Raw genomic sequence first — 19,119 nt, 5'->3', positions numbered from 1 at the left:
CAGGTCTATCTCGCCAGCTAGTTGTCTATCTAGCTAGCTCGTTCACTAGTTCGCTGTTTGTCAAGCTAGCCACCGAGCTAGCTATCTATCTAGCTCGCTAGCTCGCTATCTATCCAGCTAGGTGTCTATCTATCGAGCTATCTATTAAGCTATCTATCGGACTATCAAGCTATCCATCTATCGAGCTAGCTAAATGTCTATCTAGCTATCTAACTATATTTCTCTCTCTCTCTCTCTTGCTAGCTAGCTGTCTATCTCGCCAGCTAGCTCTCTATCTAGCTAGCTAGTTCACTAGTTCGCTATCTGTCAAGCTAGCCAGCTAGCTATCTATCTAGCTCGCTAGCTCACTTTCTATCTATCTAGCTATCTTCTCTATAATCTAGCTCGCTAGCTATCTATATACAATTCATATATTATTCATACATTCAACGTTTAGCATGCTACGCAGCTTAAGGTAAAACGAAAACACCTAATTGTTCTAATCTGTTGTAAGCGAATGCAATATTCAAAATGAATTCCCCAGGTGATGAATTTAATATCGTTAACTTTCAAAAAAACAAACAACAACAACAGCGGCATTATTGGAGGGCCCGTGTGTCACTGTCTCAAAAGATCCCTTCATGTCGCAGCGACGTTTTGAATAATTGATTGTGGAAATAGAATGAACAGTAATGAAACGTCCATCATGAAAAGGAAGCCAGGAGTTCATTCATATGAAGATACGTCGAAGGATTTTGTTTTTGTTTAGTTTGTTGGTGTATTTGTCACCCATTTTGTGAGCCTTTCTGGCACTTGTAAACACAATTAGACTGTAAGATTGATTGAATTGATTATTTCCCGACCTCCCTGAACGCGTCGACTCTGCTGCGTATCTGCTCAGGCAATTAAAGGATGACAAGTCGGTATTGCTGATAAGGTTATTATTGAACGGGACGCCATTAATAATTACAAAATCTGTTTTTTACGAGCTAAAAAGATGACACGAAAGATGAATCGCTTCAATATCAAGCGCCATTGTGAGGCCAAGTAAAAAAAAAAAAATCATCATTTCAATGTTTACTTTTGTTGAAAGTGGCTCAGAATAACCATGAACAGATTTCTGATTTTCTAGTAGGCTTTCTATTTTTATTTCCCCAACCCAGCCCCCCAAAAAAACATTTTTCTATTTCATTCACCCGAGTAGTTTAGTTTATTTAACTCATTCACTGCCATTCACAAATGTATTCAGGAATTGGAAATATGACGTAGAGCGCCAATCCCGATTTGCTTGGGATTTTTTTTTTCCTGCTTGGGTGCTGATAAAGCGCTGGCCATGGCCTCTGACAATGTTTTTCCCTTCCACAAGGGGCAGCATTTGCCTTTTGTAATAATAATAATAATAATAATAGTAATAATAATAATAATAAATAAATAAAAATAAATAGTCATAGTCATAATAATAATAATAATAATAATAATAATAATAATAATGAAAATGAAAATAGTCATTGTCATAATAATAATAATAATAATAATAATAATACATTTGATTTCTAAGCGCCTTTCAAAACTCTCAAGGACACTTTACAGTCACTGGATGAGTTCTGTGGGTGAGCAGCGGCAGCCAGCGTTCACTCAACCCGGAAGTAACTCAAATAGATAGAAAGCTAATAATAATAATAATAATAATAACTGATCACCTCTCATTTTATCTTAGGCCACAAAGCCCTGTCGCTTAAAACAAGGGGTGTGTAGACTTTTGCAACCCAGCGAAATCACTCCAATTTTTTTTTTTTTTTTTTTTTTGGGGACGGACGGCATATGACGAGATCCAATCGAGCGATTGATCGTTGTGTTCTCACACCTCTAAGGAAGGCGTCTGTTTGAAGCGTTTTGGCAAAGATGGCATTCAGCGGGACACCAGATGAGTGGCCGACCCCCCCCGTCGCTTAAGCCTTTAAGCAGCGCTGTTGTTTCCTCTTCCGGAAAGAAAACAGGCCAACGTAATCATTTTCATCTGGGGATGCACGAGGGCAACAATGAATGTCATATGATTGTAATTGTAATGATGACAAATCGCATAATACAAATGGCGTGTATTGAATATCATTTAAAGGACAACCGACAACTCCGGACAAGTTGCGTCCATAATTTGTAAAATCACTTTAAATGACTTCGACTGAGTGTATTTGACAAAGATTCCACCGCATATAGCTATTTTTTCCCTTTTAAGACTCGCGCTGAATATTCAGGAAGTCTTGTTTTCTAGTTGGTGACGATTCCCTACGTGACGTCACGGAGGAAACGCCCCTGACCGAGAGAGCAACACACAATGCATTTTGGGTACTTTTTTTGGTCTGTAAATTTCGTGTTGATCCGTGTTGATGGTGAAATTAGAAGGAAAACATAAATAACGTGATGGTGAATCGTTGTGTGTTGCACCAAGACTACTATTTGATACTAGTTGACACCGATTCCCAGCAGACAAGTCAGCCGATTTCCAACGAAACTTGAGCGCCATCTTGTGCATTTTCTGGGACGCTACATTGGAGTCCTGACGACTCAAAATGATACGGGAGGAGTTTTTAATCGATTGCAAACATGTATGCTTTCCTCTTCAGAACTATTTGAATCATATTCATACGTGGATGAGTAACAAGAAAGCATCTTCTCCGAATCTGAAGCCATTGGTTTGATTCTCGAGCAATACAAGACGTCTTTGCGTGATGTCACGAACAAAAGAGGCGGGACTTTCTGAAACTCGGCATCTCCAAGGTCATTTTGAAGTAGTTTTGGGACACTTTAAGTCATTTTTATTGGTGTTTTGCATTTGACTAAAAATATCATACTGCATGTTTTGGGTATTTTAGATGCTATAAAACGTCAGAAGGACTTCTTTAATCGATTGCAAACATTTATGCTTTCCTCTTCAGAACTATTTGAATCATATTCATAACTGGATGCGAAACAAGAAAGCATCTTCTCTGAATCTGAAGCCATTGTTTTGATTCTGGAGCGAGGCAGTTTGTGAAGGACTATCCTGGTGTGACGTCACGGAAAGTGGGCGGGACTTTCTGAATCTGCCCAGTTTCGAGCTCATTTTGTGGCAGTTTTGGGATACCTTAAGCCCCCTATCCCCCAAAATACATTTTTTTTTGTTAGCCCACAACGCTTTCAAATCACATTATCATACCGTCAGTGAGGACATCACTTCTGGGAGTTTTGATGGCAAAAAAAAAAAAATTAAAATCCTTCCAACGCAACCCTAGCATGGAGAGAGCGAGCTTGTTATATTTAGTCAGACAGCGAGTCTAAAACTGCTAATGAATGCTACTGGCAGGGTGTCTGTTGAGCCCCGAGGAGATTACAGAGAACACTGGGAACGTGTGTGTGTGTGTGTGTGTGTGTGTGTGTGTGTGTGTGTGTGTGTGTGTGTGTGTGTGTGTGTGTGTGTGTGTGTGTGTGTGTGTGTGTGTGTGTGTGTGTGTGTGTGTGTGTGTGTGTCCTCTTTGGGTCAAAAAAGCAAAACAAGAGAGACAGCGAACCGCACCCAAGTGGAAATTGAGAGGATGCTCTTTTTTTAATGTGATTATTTGAAGTCTGTCATTATTGACGGACAGTTTGAAATGGAAATTTAAAAAAAAAAAAACATCGATGAAAAGGTTTCTACAGCCGTCATCTGGACTTCTTTGAAGGTGTTGGATGTTTCGCTACTCATCCGAAAAGCTTCTTCAGCGAACTAAATTTTTGCTGGTAGCTCTGGCCCTATAATAATAATAATACATTTTATTTCTAAGCGCCTTTTTTTGCATTATCCAAGGGTTCACTGTGTGCTTGTAATGCTGTTTTTTTTTCGGCTGCAGTGAGTCGACTGGCGTGATGACACGTCGCTTGGCATTAGTAGCCTTATCCCCCCCCCCCCCCTTCCTCGCCCCCGCTCCCTGATATATCCTTCTCACTTATGAATTGAGTATATTCCGGGTTCAAGTCTAATTTTAGACCCTGGCTGCTTTTTCTGCTCGACTGCCCGGCGTGATTTTTCCCTTGTCGTGATTGTTCCTTTGAGCGCAATTGTAACCACCCCCCACCCTCCATCTCCGTGATTGGCTCGCATCCTTCCCTTGGCTTTGCGATCAATCCTATTCAACTACGTTGGTGTCTAATAACTGGATTCGTGAATGACATTTTATTTCTAAGATCCCGATAAGATAGAGAAGCATACAGTGGTACCTTGGCTTACGAACTTAATTGGTTCCCAGACAGAGTGTGTAAGGCGAAAAGTGTGTATCCCAAAAATGTATTTCCCATGGGAAACCATTAAAACGAGAATAATCCGTTCCCAGGTCCCCATAAAACATAATTTTCTAATTTTCTAAGCCTTAAAACTAGAAAAAAACATACATTATTTTATGTATAATAAATGTGCTATGGTATTATAATTAAAGGAATAAACTGTACTGGATAATAAAGTAGTTTTATTTACCTTTGTGATGGTCGTTGATGGCTTAATGGAATGGAGTGGCCGGTTTCCTCAGCATTAAACACTTGATGATGAGCGTAACCTTCTTCTTTTACCATCTTGAGGAATGATCCCTTGTGGGTGCTTTCTCTGCCATAATTTTATCTAGTTCCTCATCAATTGTGTTCTGTTTAGCTGGGTTGATAGCTGGGTTGTGGAGCCTGATTGATTGCATATTTTGACCTTGCAGTCTGCACTCTGCCTATCAAAGTTGAAACTCTCTCACTGTCATCTGCCCATCTTTTTAATGTTTAAACCAACCCCGCCTCACTGCTGCGTTCTTGACCAATCACGTGGCTTTAACCGAACACTGGGGGCGGGGAATAGAGGACAAAAACAGTCGGCTGCCATTTTGTTGTTAGGAGAACGGGCAGATCACTCATTGTGGCAGCTCTGTGTGTATCCCTAAAAATAGTTTGTACGCCAAGGTAACATTTTCATAAATTTAACGTTTGTAAACCGGAATGTTCGTAAGCCAAGGGGTTCGTAAACCGAGGTATCACTATACAAGGACGTCGAAACCCCCCCAACCCCGGGAGGGCCGAGCTCAGTTATTTTCATGCACTCTGACATGCAAGGCATTGACCTTTAAATCAGATCAAGTCTTCCTCCATTTTTTTTCCTCCATCAAAGATCCACAGGGAAGCAGATGAAAGTTTTTTTTCCTTCGGGTAATACATGGGTCAAGTGTTTGTTGTCATCATATTTTCTCACTCTCCTATTTTTTTTTATTATTTTTCCCAGGATCCGATTTCCAATGTAACATTCACATCATCCCGGTGAAGAACGAAGAGGGCGTCGTGATGATGTTCATCCTGAATTTTGATTACGTTTTGGACGAGGGGAGTGACAACTCCGCAGAGAAGATAAGCCCAGCCTCGCCCACAAAGTCTGATCAAAGTGAGTACTCACTTAACTCTCGCGCTGGGATATAATCCCGTGAAAATATTCCGGCAAAGGCTAAAAAAATAAAAAAGATACAGGGTAATACGTCTGTGTGAGCTCTCAGTCGCACAGGAGTGTTCCATCGATGAGAAGGTTTCTTCAGCAGTCATCTGGACTTCTTTGAAGGTGGCGGACGTTTCGCTTCTTATCTTAGAAGCTTCGTCAGCAAACTAAAATCTTTTGCTGGCCCTATACATATCCCTACTGTCCAGATGCGGCGATGCCAGGCTCTGCTAGGGTCGGTCCCTGCTCTCAGGTCTGGGGGAGCGGAGGACTACTCCCTGCGGCTACACTGATTGTCTCGACTGATTACTTCAATTGTGACTCCTGAGTATGGGGTCTATGACTGGCCTGATTGTCCCATTTGATCTGGTATCACCTCATCAGCATAACTAAGCCTATGTTGCCTAAGAAGTCGGTTGTAGGAATGATCCAAATTGAGTCTCACCCCACCATGGTGATTTAGTGAAGGGTTTTGCTGTTTTATGAAAATCGCTTCTTTTACTCCCCTAGCAAAAGAAAATAGATGGTTTGAATAGGACTTTCTCATCAAAAGGTACAGCGCAACGTGTGTATCCCGAAAAATAGTTTGTATGCCAAGGGAAAATGTACAGATGACGGCTGAAGAAACCTTCTCATCGATCTTCCATATGGTAACTTAACCTCTGGTGCTGTTCGGTCGTGTGCTTCCGCCGAAGATCACTCCGCCAGCCGTGGTGGGTGTGTATTATGGAAATAGTGCTTATTATAAGGTTTAATTTTCATAAATTTGACGTTTGTAAGACAAAAAGCTTGTAAGTTGAGGTGTTTGTAAGTTGAGGTCTCACTGTAATACATTTCAAAGTAGCCATGGCCGGTGGGTGGATCCCTTCAGGTGTTTCATCTCAGACTGGAAAATCTATAAGCTTCTTTCTCTCCAGTAGTTTCCGAGCTTTGTTAAACGCTTTTAAAGGGGGTGTTGACATGAGCGTGCGTAGGGTATGGAAACAGATGGAAAGTTATTATTTATGTATGCAAGAAGGATGCTGGGAGACGACGGCTCACAAGGGTTCACTTTCATCCCCCCCCCCCCCCCGTTCTCGCTCGACTATTCTATTGTTAATGAGTCAAAAGTTTCACTTTTCCGATCTGACTTCAATTAGCGTGCTAAAATGCATGAGAAATGGATTTTCCCCAGCGCCGCGTTCACTCCCCGCCATTAAAATTCCCTCCCCCGTGACTTGGACATTTAAAGTGATATTGATACCTCGGTTTACGAAGCCCTTGGCTTACTAACTTTTCGGTTTAAGAACGTTACATTTATGAACATTTTACCTTGGCATACAAACTATTTTTCAAAGCTGTCACAATGAGTGATGTGTCATTTGGTCCTCTATTCCCCGCCCCCCAGTCTTCGGTTAAAGCCACGTGATTGGTCAAGAACGCAGCAGTGAGGGGAGCTGGTTTAAACATTAAAGAGACAGGCAGAGACAGGGAGAGTGTGAGCAAATGGATAGAAAACAGTGACATTTGGACTCGTTTCAACTTTGTGTAGACTGCAAGGTTAAAATTCCCAACAATCAGGCTCCACAAATAACCCGCACAAGCCATCTGTACACTTGATGCAAAAAGCTATCAACCCAGCTAAAGAGAACACAATTGATGAGGAACTAGGTAAAATTATGGCAGAGAAAGCACCTACAAGGGATCATTCCCCAATATGGCTAAAAAACAAGGCTACGTTCCTCATCAAGTGTTTAATGCTGATAAAACCGGTCACTCCATTCCATCAAGCCATCAACGACCAACACAAGGTTAAAAAAACCACTTTATTATCGTGTACAGTTTATTTCTTTAATTATAATACTATAGCACATTCATTATACATAAAATAAGGTTTATTTTGTGTAGTTTTAAGGCTTATTTAGTAAAAAAAAATGTTTTATGGGGACCTGTGAATGGATTATTCTCATTTTAATGGTTTCCTATGGGAAATTATTTTTTGGGATACACACTTTTCACCTTACACTCTGCCTGGGAAGCAATTAAGTTTGTAAGCCAAGGTATCACTGTACTGTAAATTCCCGTCCTGTTTTTAGGGAGTCGATTTTTCCGCTTCCGCCAAGCTGCCTTGAGCCTGATGAATACCAACAAGCAATCGCTTCCACAAGAGGACCCCGACGCAGTGATGGTGGACTCGCCCAAAGACAACGAGGACTCGCTGGCCCTGCAGAGTTTCCCCTCGCCCACTAAGAGCATCTGCAGTCCCACGGAGGCTAACGACACCCACGCCCTCATCAGCTCAAGCCGCCATTCCTCCCAGGCTAGCGTGGCCCCCGAACCGCTCGACCATTCGTCCCCCAAATTGCTATGGGAGAAGATTTACCAGACGGAGGTGCACCAGTCGTCGTCCTCCTTGTCCAACACCTTCCCGAGAGGAAGCGTCAGCAGCATGAGACGGGCGTCCTCTGTCCATGAGATTGAAGGCTACAGTTCGAGTTCCAAAAGCATTTTCAGGGACCGCCATACAAATGAAGGTATCCGTGTTCGTCTGTCCATTCATGCGCGAGAATACCGTAGTGGCCCCCATATAAGCCGATTATTATATATATATATATATTTTTTTGCATTGGAATAAGACTGAAAAGTGTGGCGGGGGGCGTTACAATCAGGGTTCAGACATTAGTCCTATTTCGGACGCTAGATAGCATAGCGACAGATATCATTGAAGCAAATTGTGAACTTGACTCTCCAGGCCAAAGCAAACAAAGCTAGGTACTATCTAGATAGGAGTTAGATAGATAGTGAGCTTGCTAGCTAGCTTGATAGCTAGATAGGTAGGTTGGTGGGTAGATATAGGTAGCTCGATAGGTATCTAGACAGATAGGTAGCTTCGTAGCCAGCTACCTTGGTAGCTAGATAGGTAGCTTGGTGGGTAGATATAGGTAGCTAGATAGGTAGCCAGCTAGATAGGTAGCTAGATCGATAGCTAGCTTGGTAGCTAGATAGCTATCCAGGTAGATAGGTAGCCAGGTAGCTATATAGCTAGCCAGGTAGCTAGGTAGCTAGCTTGGTAGCTAGATAGCTAGCCAGGTAGATAGCTAGCGAGGCAGGTAAATACCTAGCTAGTGAGGCAGATAGATAGATAGGTAGGTAGATAGATACGTAGGTTGATAGGTAGATAGCAAGCTAGGTAAGTAGAGAGCTAGGTCGGTAGCTGGATAGGTAGCTGGGTAAGTAGCTCGATAGATAGACAGACAGATAATTTGTGTGTGTGTGTCTTTTTTTCTCATTAGGTCCATTTAACCACGTGAAATCCAGCCTGCTTGGCTCCACGTCGGATTCCAACATCAACAAGTACAGCACCATCAACAAGATCCCCTTGATCGCGCTCACCTTCTCGGAAGGCAACGACAAGAAGACTCACTCTCCTCCGACATCGGAGAAAACCATCATCGCGCCAAAAGTCAAAGACAGGACACACAACGTCACCGAAAAAGTCACACAGGTGAGCCATTGGCGAGGTTTTCGTTTTGACGGTCATCCGCGTGTCGTCTTTTCTTGAAAAAAAAAAAAAAAAAACATCTTCCCTCATTAGCATAATAGATAATAATACAGTTATGACAATTCCTTGGCTTACGAACTTAATTGGTTCCCAGACAGTGTGTAAGGCGAAAAGTGTGTATCCCAAAAATTTATTTCCAACAGGAAACCATTAAAATGAGAATAATGCGTTCCCAGGTCCCCATAAAACATATTTTTCTACTTTCTAATTTTCTAAGCCTTAAAACTACACAAAATATACCATATTTTATGTATAATGAATGTGCTATGGTATTATGATTAAAGATATAAACTGTACTTACTGTACAATGGTCATTTTATTGACCTTTATGATGGTCGTTGATGGAATGGAGTGACCGGTTTCATCAGCATTAAACACTTGATGAGGAACGTAGTGTTCTTTTTCACCATCTTGAGGAATGATCCCTTGTAGGTGCTTTCTCTACGATAATTTTATCTTGTTCCTCATCAATTGTGATCTGTTTAGCTGGGTTGATAGCTTTTTTCATCAAGTGTACAGATGACTTGTGCTGGTTATTTGTAGAGCCTGATTGATGGGATATTTTAACCTTCCAGTCTACACTCTGCTTTTGAATTTTCAAAGTTGAAACGGGTCTAAATTTCACTGTTTTCTATCCATTTTCTAACCTTTTTTTATGTTTTTTCTTTTATTTATTACTTTTGTTTTTTGGTTTGAAACTCTGTCATCTCCCTTTCGTGTGTGTGTGTTTTCTCTCACTCTCTCTCTGTCTGCCTGTCTCTTTAATGGCGCTTCACGTCACTCTTTTCAATTCCTGAAAAATATGTTCAAAAAAGAAACAAAAATACAATCTATGAGTAAGTATTTGATGAATCACGGTCTCCCGTTAGAGAACTGCTGACGTTGTGTAATTAATCCCTGTTAATGCAAAAAAAAAAAAAAAAGCTACATTTGCACACCGTGGTAATTCTTGGCCTAGTTGCCCTCCCCCCCAGAGGCTCATAGAAAGTGACCAATGGCAGCGAAGCAAATGTGAGCGATGAACAACAATGGCCTAACTCTGAAATAACTACGGGAGCGGCGCCATTGTCTGCGCTTAACAATCCAAAAACCGATTGGAGATGACATTTACAATGAATGCGTTGCGCACTAAGAGAATCAGTAAATAGACTTAGCCCATATACACGCTCTCAAGATTCAAATATTGGTTTGCCGCGGATGACAAAAACTTTCCCGTGCCATAAAAAAAAAAAAAGTTGTGGGCAGCATTGGGGTTTTCCTAGTCACTGCACACCCCCTTCGTTTGTTGAATACATGAATTATACAAGAGGAAGATTCAGCGTTCACGTCTTGGTGGCGTCTCCTGATGCTCAGCTAAGGTCAACAACAGAAGAAGAAGAAGAAGTGCGTTTAATCGCCAGGATGTTTTTTTTTTTTTTTTTGTTCATTTATAGATGAGCCAAGCTTGTTGAAATATGAACGTTTTGTCCTCGCTAATATCGGGCGGGATGACGTCATAGCTGGATTCTTTCAAGTGATCTTGTTTCGACACTTGGGCCTTAAAGGACAACCGACGTCTCCGGACAAGTTGCGTCGATAATTTGTAAAATCACTTGAAATGACTTCTACTGAGCGTATTTTACAAAGATTACACCGCATATAGCTATAGTTTACCTTTTAAGACTCGTGCTGAATATTCAGGAAGTCTTGTTTTCGAGTCGATGAGGATGTCTGACGTGACGTCACAGAGGGAACGCCCCTGACCGAGAAAGCGACACACAATGCATTTTGGGTACTTTTTTTCATCTGAAAACACAGTGTTGATGGCGAAATTAGAAGGAAAACACATAAATAACGCAATGGTGAATCGTTGTGTGTTGCACCAAGACTACTATTTGATACCAGTTGACACAAACTCCCAGCAGACAAATCAGCCCATTTGCAACGGAGCTTGTGCGCCATATTGTGCATTTTATGGGCGCTACATTGGAGTCCAGACTTGGTACGGAAGTACAGAATTGATACGGAAGGATTCTTTACCATAGCATATTTATTATACACACAATAAGTTATATTTTGTGTAGTTTTAAGGCTTAGAAAATTAGAAAGTAGAAAATTATGTTTTATGGGGACCTGTGAACGGATTATTCTCATTTTAATGCTTTCCTATGGGAAATGAATTTTTGGGATACACACTTTTCGCCTTACACAGTCTGTCTGGGAACCAATTAGGTTTGCACTGTATTTCGATCATGGGGAGTTGACTCATGGCAATGGGGGGTCGTATTTACGGTTGTACTTTTGATGCTACTCATGTAAAAAAAATGAATAGATGTTAAAAGAAATAAACTAATGTGCATTTTGTTTCTTTGGGGGGGGGTCTCCACCAGGTTTTATCGTTAGGTGCCGACGTGCTACCGGAATACAAGCTCCAAACGAACCGCATCGACAAATTCACCATCCTCCATTACAGCCCTTTCAAAGCGGTGTGGGATTGGCTGATCTTACTTCTGGTCATCTACACGGCCATCCTCACGCCTTACTCGGCCGCCTTCCTCCTCAACGACCAGGAGGAGCAAAAGAGACGCCAATGCGGCTATTCCTGCAGCCCTTTGAACGTGGTGGACCTCATGGTGGACATCATGTTCATCATCGACATCCTCATCAATTTTAGGACCACTTACGTCAACCAAAACGAGGAGGTGGTCAGCCACGCCGCTAAGATCGCCATTCATTATTTTAAAGGCTGGTTTTTAATAGACATGGTGGCGGCCATTCCCTTTGATCTGCTTATCTTCGGCTCTGGATCAGATGAGGTTTGTCAGCTCTTTTCTTTTATCAAGACTCGGGTAACCCGGGCTACTACTTAAAGGACAACCGACACCATTTTTTTTTTTTGGTTTGCTAACACACATCAGAAAAATGTTTTATAGCATCTAAAATACCCAAAACACGCAGGCGGATATGGTTAGTCAAATGCTAAACACTAATAAAAATGACAGGGCAATCAGTGCCTTGGAACGAGCATGAAAATGACAAATATTGCAATAAATAAATAAACGAGAAAAAAAAAACACAAACATAAATACACAAATAACTAAGTAACTTTCTGTGACTGTAAAGCAGGGGTGTCAAAGTTATTTTTTGCAGCGGGCCACATTATAGTTATGGTTTCCTCTCGAGTTATGAATTTGGGGAATGTTTAAATCCCTTCAAATATTACATATAGAGCACACGGCAAATTAATGAATAACTGGTTTTCAAATCTGAAGTCAAGAATAATGACTTTTATTGTGGTTGACATCCAAAAATATGAAAATTTTGGCTCAGATTTTAGCAATCATCGTGCAATTTAACAAGTTTGATTTGCTTTCGCGGGCCGAAAAAAAACGATGTGGCGGGCCGGATTTGGCCCGCGGGCCTTGACTTTGACACCTGTGCTGTAAAGTGACCTTGAGAGCTTTGAAAGGCCCTTAAAATGAAATGTATTATTATTAGTGTTTTGCATTTGACTAAAAACATCAGCCTGCGTGTTTTGGGTGTTTTAGATGCTACAAAACGTTTTTATGATGACAGTTAGGAAACAAAAAAAAAAGGTGTCGGTTGTCCTTTAAGTGTGTTTTTCTGTCTCAGCGATAAAAAATATGACTTTAAATTGCATGGCGCTTTTTTTTTTTTTTTTTTGAATGGTCCTCATTCTAGAATCCATTTACAAGGATTAATGGCTTACCAAATGGCAATCATTGATGCATTTATGTGATGGAGGGCGGGGGGTAACAGCGCCGTGCGCACGGCTTACGTGTCATTGGTAGGTTGCCTTGCCAGGCTTGGCCGGCTCGTTTGATTGCTCCGGATCGGCTTCAGCGCTTGATCGTGCTTTGTAGGCACTCCATTACGCTAGCAAAGCTCCTGATTATCAACCATAATCATCTTTTATTTTTTATTTTTTTTTATTTATATATATTTTTTTTACTGTTGCCACAATCGCTTCTGCTGAGTCAGAGAGTTGCGTCCATCATTTGTGAAGTGACTTCAAATTTTTGTAGATATGTAAAATTCAAATGCTCAAAAGTAACTTCAACTTAGTTTCACTTTAGTTACTGTTAGCTTTAGTTAGCGTTAATATTGCTTTATTTTTTTAGTTAAAGTTAAATTAAAATGCTTAGAAACAACTTAGTTTAGCTTTAGTTAGCGTTAGCTTTAGTTAGTGTTAGCTCTCGTTGTCGTTAATATTCCTTTAATTTTTTTAGATATGTAAAATTCAAATACCCAAAAATAACTTAAACGTAGTTTCACTTTAGTTAGCGTTAGCTTTAGTTAATGTTAGCTTTAGTTAGCGTTAATATTGCTTTGATTTTTTTAAAAAATATATGTTAAATTCAAATGCTCAGAAACAACTTAGTTTAGCTTTCGTTAGCGTTAGCTTTAGTTAGCGTTAACTTTAATTTGTTTTAGCTTTAGTTAGCGTTAATATTCCTTTTATTTTTTTTAGATATGTAAAATTCAAATGCTCAAAAATAACTTGCATAGTTTCACTTTAGTTAGCGTTAGCTTTAGTTAGCGTTAATATTGCTTTGATTTATATATATATATATATATATGAATATATATATATGTTAAATTCAAATGCTCAGAAACAACTTAGGTTAGCTTTAGTTAGCGTTAGCTTTAATTAGTGTTAGCTTTAGTTAGCGTTAATATTCCTTTAATTTTTTTAGATATGTAAAATTCAAATGCTCAAAAATAACTTGCATAGTTTCACTTTAGTTAGCGTTAGCTTTAATTAGCATTAATATTACATTGATTTGTTTTAAATATGTTAAATTCAAATGCTCAGAAACAACTAAGTTTAACTGTAGTTAGCTTTAATTAGCGTTAATATTACTTTGATTTGTTTTAAATATACTGTTAAATTCAAATGCTCAGAAACAACTAAGTTTAGCTTTAGTTAGCGTTAGATTTAGTTAGCATTAATATTGCTTTAAATTTTTTTTAAATCATGTTAAATTCAAATGCTCAGAAACAACTTAGTTTAGCTTAAGTTAGCGTTAATATTGCTTTTATTTTTTTAATGTATGTAAAATTTAAATTCTCAAAAACAATTTAATTTAGCCTTAGTTAGTGTTAATATTGCTTTTTTAAATATATGTAAAATTCAAATGCTCAGACAGAAACAACTTAGTTTAGCTTTCGTTAATGTTAATATTGCTTATAATGTTTTTTTTTTTTAATATATGTATAATTCAAATGCTCAGAAACAACTTAGTTTAGCTTAAATTGGCGTTAATATTACTTTGATTTTTTTAAGATATGTACAATTAAAATTCTCAAAAACAATTTAATTTAACTTTCGCTAGTGTTAATATTACTTTTTGTATGTAAAATTCAAATGCTTAGTTTAACTTTTGCTAACATTAATATTGCTTTTAGTTATTGTAATATATGTAAAATGTAAATGCTCAAAAACAGCTTTGTTTAGCGTTAGCTTTTAAATGTTTTTTTTTAATACACGTTCGCCGTCAAGTAAATAGGAAAAATGTATTGCAATATAGTTTTAATTTTATTTCAGTTCCACAAATATTTTTCCCCGAACTGTTTCCAAAGTTATCTGAGCTCCACCCACCGCGACTCTCTAATGAGGTCATGCATTAATGAAAACAGCCGTATGAATCTGTTTATGTTTATTTTCCCCCGCGGACATATTGAAATGAAAGGAGAAGCCCCTCAGCTACCACGTTATATAATCCCCGTGCAGACAAACGGGAATGAACGAACTCTGGTTACATCTGTCGGCGGCTTATGCGTTTCACTTCAAAATGTACAGCTGTCATTCCCAAGGCGCACAAATTCTGCTATATTCCGTGTGGGATTCGAAAAGTATAAAGCTAGCGAGCCAGCTAGCTAGCTAATAGATAGCAAATAGATAGTTAGGTCACTAGCTAGCTAAAAGATACAATATTAATAATACATTTAATTTCCAAGCGCCTTTCAAAACTGCATTTTTTTTGTGCGGGTGAGCAGCGGCAGCCACCCGCGCCAGCGCTCACCCCACCCGGAAGTAACGCAGCAGCATAGTTATGACAGGAAGGGGAAAGGAAAGAAAGAAGTAGAAAAACAAAATACGGGAGCTGCTAGATAGGAAGCCACTCTCGCGGTGCCATCTTGAAGTAAAAATAATAATAAAATAAAATAAATAACAAATAATATGACAACACATAAACACAGGAGTCATTCATTCTTAATTAAGCCTTTGCTGTACTCTCTTTGTGACATGAAGCAGTTCTAGATGAAAGAGGATCTTTGCATCATAATAATAAGAAAAAATAAAAATAATAATAATAATAATTATTATTATTATCCATTTTCCTTTATAAGTGCCCTTCAAAACTTTCAAGGCCACTCTACAGTCACAGTACAAGTTTTTTTTTTTTTTCATTTAGCTATCTAGCTGGCTAGGTAGCTATCTATTAGCGACTGTATCCTATGACTGTGAAGTGACCTTGAGAGATTTGAAAGGTGCTTATAAATGAAATATGTATTATTATTATTACTGCATCTATTTAGCTAGCTAGATTGCTTTCTATCTATTTGAGTTACTTCCGGGTTGAGCGAACGCTGGCGTGCGTGTGGCTGCCGCTACTCACCCACAGAAAAGCTTATCCTGTGACTTGTAAAGTGACCTTGAGAGTTTTGAAAGGTGCTTATAAATGAAATATGTATTATTATTATTATTATGATTATTATTATTTGTGGCCTCACTGCATGTCTTGGAGGAATGATTTCCACACAGTCTATTTGTTGTCATACTACATAATGACGCTTGAAAAATCTGTAATGGCTGTCGTACGCTGCGACTCGTTTGCCCAACAAAAGTAAGCTCGGTGAAGTGCGGCAAAATGAATAGCTTGTGGCACGAAGAGGTACTATGCCCCCCCACCTCGCCTCATTCCGCTTGTTTATTGGCCCTCTTGGGGAAAGGCTGTTCGCTAGTCGGCATATTGGGGGGGGGGGGGGGACATGATTAGAATAGCGACAGTTTTACATAGCGTACACGCTTCCCTGGCAATATACAACCACGTAATGTTTTCCAGATTATCTGGAAAGCAGCGGGCGTGTTCAATTGGCTCTTGATATGCATGCGCATAAGTTAAAAATACATAGATGGGTATGTAGATGAATAAGATCATTAAATAAATACATACATACATACAGTGGATGAATAAATACTTAAATGGATGGATAAATGAATGAATGAATAAATAAATAAACAACCAAATTGGTGGATAAGTAAATAAATAAATATATGTGTGCACAAGCTGCCATATTAAAAATAAATACATAAATAGGTGGATGGACGGATAATGGATGAATGGATGGACAGATGATTGATGGAAGGGTGGATGGATGGATAATTGATGAAGAGAGGGATGGATGGATTGTTGAATGGATAAATGGATGGGCGGACAGATGATGGATGGGTGGACAGATTGATAGATGATGGATGGATGATGGATGGATTATGGAAGGATGGACAGACGAGTGATGGATGGATGGATAATGGATGAAGAGAGGGATGGATGGATGAATGGATGGGCGGACGGATGATGGATGGATGGATGGATTATGGACGAATGGAAGGATGGACGGACGAGTGATGGATGGATGGATAGATGTTCGATTGATGATGGACTGATTAATGGATGAATGGAAGGATGGACAGATGGTGGATGGACGGTCGGATGATGGATGTAAGGGTGAATGGACAGATGGATGATAGACAAATAGGGGGATGGATGAATGGATGGATTGATCAACGGATGATGGATGGATGGACGGACAGATGATGGATGGGCGGACGGATGATGGACTGATGAATGTGTGGATGGATGGATGGATGGATAGATGAACTGTGAAATGGATGGACAGACGGATGGATAGATGATGGATGGATGATGGAGGCAAGGATGAATGATAAAAAGGGTCTGTTTGCGCAGTTAATGGCGTGAACCGAACTCACGCTATTGATATTTTATAAAGAAACAGTTCTTAGACCGGAAAAAAAGTCACGATCCACCCTCTCAACTGGTCTGGGGTCTGCACACGCACTCAGTGTCGCTCAAACTGGATTTTCTTTCAAAGCGTCCAGGTGTCAAACATGAGGCTTGGGGCCCAGATTTGGCTCACCATACTCATCCATTGCGGCCCGCAAAAGCAAATGAAACACGTCCATTTCACCGCTGCTTCCAACTAACCGTCAACCTTTTTTGTCTCAGACGACCACTCTGATCGGCTTGCTGAAGACGGCTCGGCTCCTCCGCCTGGTCCGAGTGGCCCGCAAGTTGGACCGCTACTCGGAATACGGCGCCGCCGTCCTGATGCTGCTCATGTGCATCTTCGCCCTCATCGCCCATTGGCTAGCCTGCATTTGGTACGCCATCGGCAACGTGGAAAAACCTTATTTGGAGCACAAAATCGGCTGGTTGGACAACTTGGGGGTGTCCATCGGGAAGAAATACAACTACAGCGACCCCAATTCGGGCCCGTCCATCAAAGACAAATACGTCACGGCGCTTTACTTCACCTTCAGCAGTTTAACCAGCGTGGGATTCGGTAACGTTTCCCCCAACACAAATTCCGAGAAGATCTTTTCCATTTGCGTCATGCTGATTGGATGTGAGTGTAAAGCGTCCAATGGAAACGCGTCTTTTAAACGCCCGTTTGCTGAAAAAGGACGCTTTTTGTGTGTGTGTGTGTGTTGCTAGCGCTGATGTACGCCAGCATCTTTGGGAACGTGTCGGCCATCATCCAGAGGTTGTACTCGGGTACGGCGCGCTACCACGCGCAAATGTTGCGGGTCAAAGAGTTCATCCGTTTTCATCAGATCCCCAACCCGTTGAGGCAGCGGCTGGAGGAATATTTCCAGCATTCTTGGGCCTACACCAACGGCATCGACATGAATACGGTAAAGAAACCACGCCATTGGGTCAACGTGAAAATCTAAACGGCAAAGTCTCTTTTTTCTCTCTCTCTCTCTCTCTCTCTTTTGTTTGCTTTACGCTTTCGTTCTTCTGGCGAGAGCAGGAGGTACGTATGATCTCATCTCGTTTGATAGCCTAGCGGCTAACTGCATCCCCTTCCCGCTCCCCAAAGCATCGTCGCTATGTGATAGAAAAGATTAGCATGCTGCGCTAAAGAGCCGTAGCATAGCAAATTGATGAATTGATTGATTCTGACTCACATACCAAACCGATGTTTGGTGTAAAATATTGGAATTGTACTTGTATTTATTTATGTATTATTTATTTACTTACTGTATTTTCCGGTGTATAATACACACCCAAAATCCTTGATTTTCTTCAAAAGATAACTTTGCCCCTTACACGCGGGTGCGCCTGGTATGTGAAGTAATATTGAGCCACAACAGGTCTTCTACTACTACTACTACTTCTACTGCTACTCCCACTACTACTACAACTACCACTACTTCTACTCCTACTACTACTACCGCTACTACGACTACTACCACCACTACTACTACTACTACTACAACTCCTACTACTGCTGCTACTACTACTACTACTACTACTACCACCACTTCCACTACTACGCCTACTACTACGACTACAACTCCTACTACTACTAATGCTACTACTGCTACTACTACTACTACCACTACTACTACTACCAGTACTACTACTACCACTACTAGGACTACTCCTACTACTACTACTCCCAGTACTACCACTACTACTACTACCACTACTAGGACTACTCCTACTACTCCTACTACTACTACTATAATAATACATTTCATTTACAAGCGCCTTTCAAAACTCTCAAGGGCACTTTACAGTCACAGGATATTTTTTCTGCGGGTGAGCAGCGGCAGCCACACGCGCCAGCGTTCACTCCTACTACTACTACTACTACTACCACCACTACTACTACTACTACTACTCTCATCCAGACTGAATTTTCCCCCATAGCAGAAGTAGTGCGCCTTATAATGCGGTGTGCCTTATATACATAAAAACTTATATATAAATTTTATATTAAATTTGGAAAACTTTTTTCATTCATTGAAGATGAAAGATGAAGATGATTTTTTTTTTGGGGTAAATAAGTACTTTTCTTCATCAGTAAACACACGTGA

At 40.2% G+C, this 19,119-nt stretch overlaps 1 protein-coding gene across 1 annotated transcript in view; it reads left to right on the top strand.

The window, feature by feature from the left end:
* The window catches only part of kcnh7b (potassium channel, voltage gated eag related subfamily H, member 7b), a 43,181-nt gene that overhangs the window by 10,030 nt on the left and 14,032 nt on the right, over nt 1-19,119 (top strand). Inside the window, exons 3-8 of the mRNA XM_089002455.1 lie at nt 5,243-5,398; nt 7,522-7,959; nt 8,719-8,930; nt 11,357-11,782; nt 17,240-17,639; nt 17,729-17,928. Coding sequence (XP_088858581.1) covers nt 5,243-5,398; nt 7,522-7,959; nt 8,719-8,930; nt 11,357-11,782; nt 17,240-17,639; nt 17,729-17,928 — 1,832 coding nt within the window. The remainder of the gene's footprint in view (nt 1-5,242; nt 5,399-7,521; nt 7,960-8,718; nt 8,931-11,356; nt 11,783-17,239; nt 17,640-17,728; nt 17,929-19,119) is intronic.

Source organism: Hippocampus bargibanti, linkage group LG08 (genome assembly GCF_051943395.1).
Source record: "Hippocampus bargibanti isolate YZ-2025 linkage group LG08, ASM5194339v1, whole genome shotgun sequence".
In the NCBI taxonomy this organism is placed as follows: domain Eukaryota; kingdom Metazoa; phylum Chordata; class Actinopteri; order Syngnathiformes; family Syngnathidae; genus Hippocampus; species Hippocampus bargibanti.
Note: the sequence above shows the minus strand (reverse complement) of the source record. Positions and strands in the feature narration are given on the sequence as shown.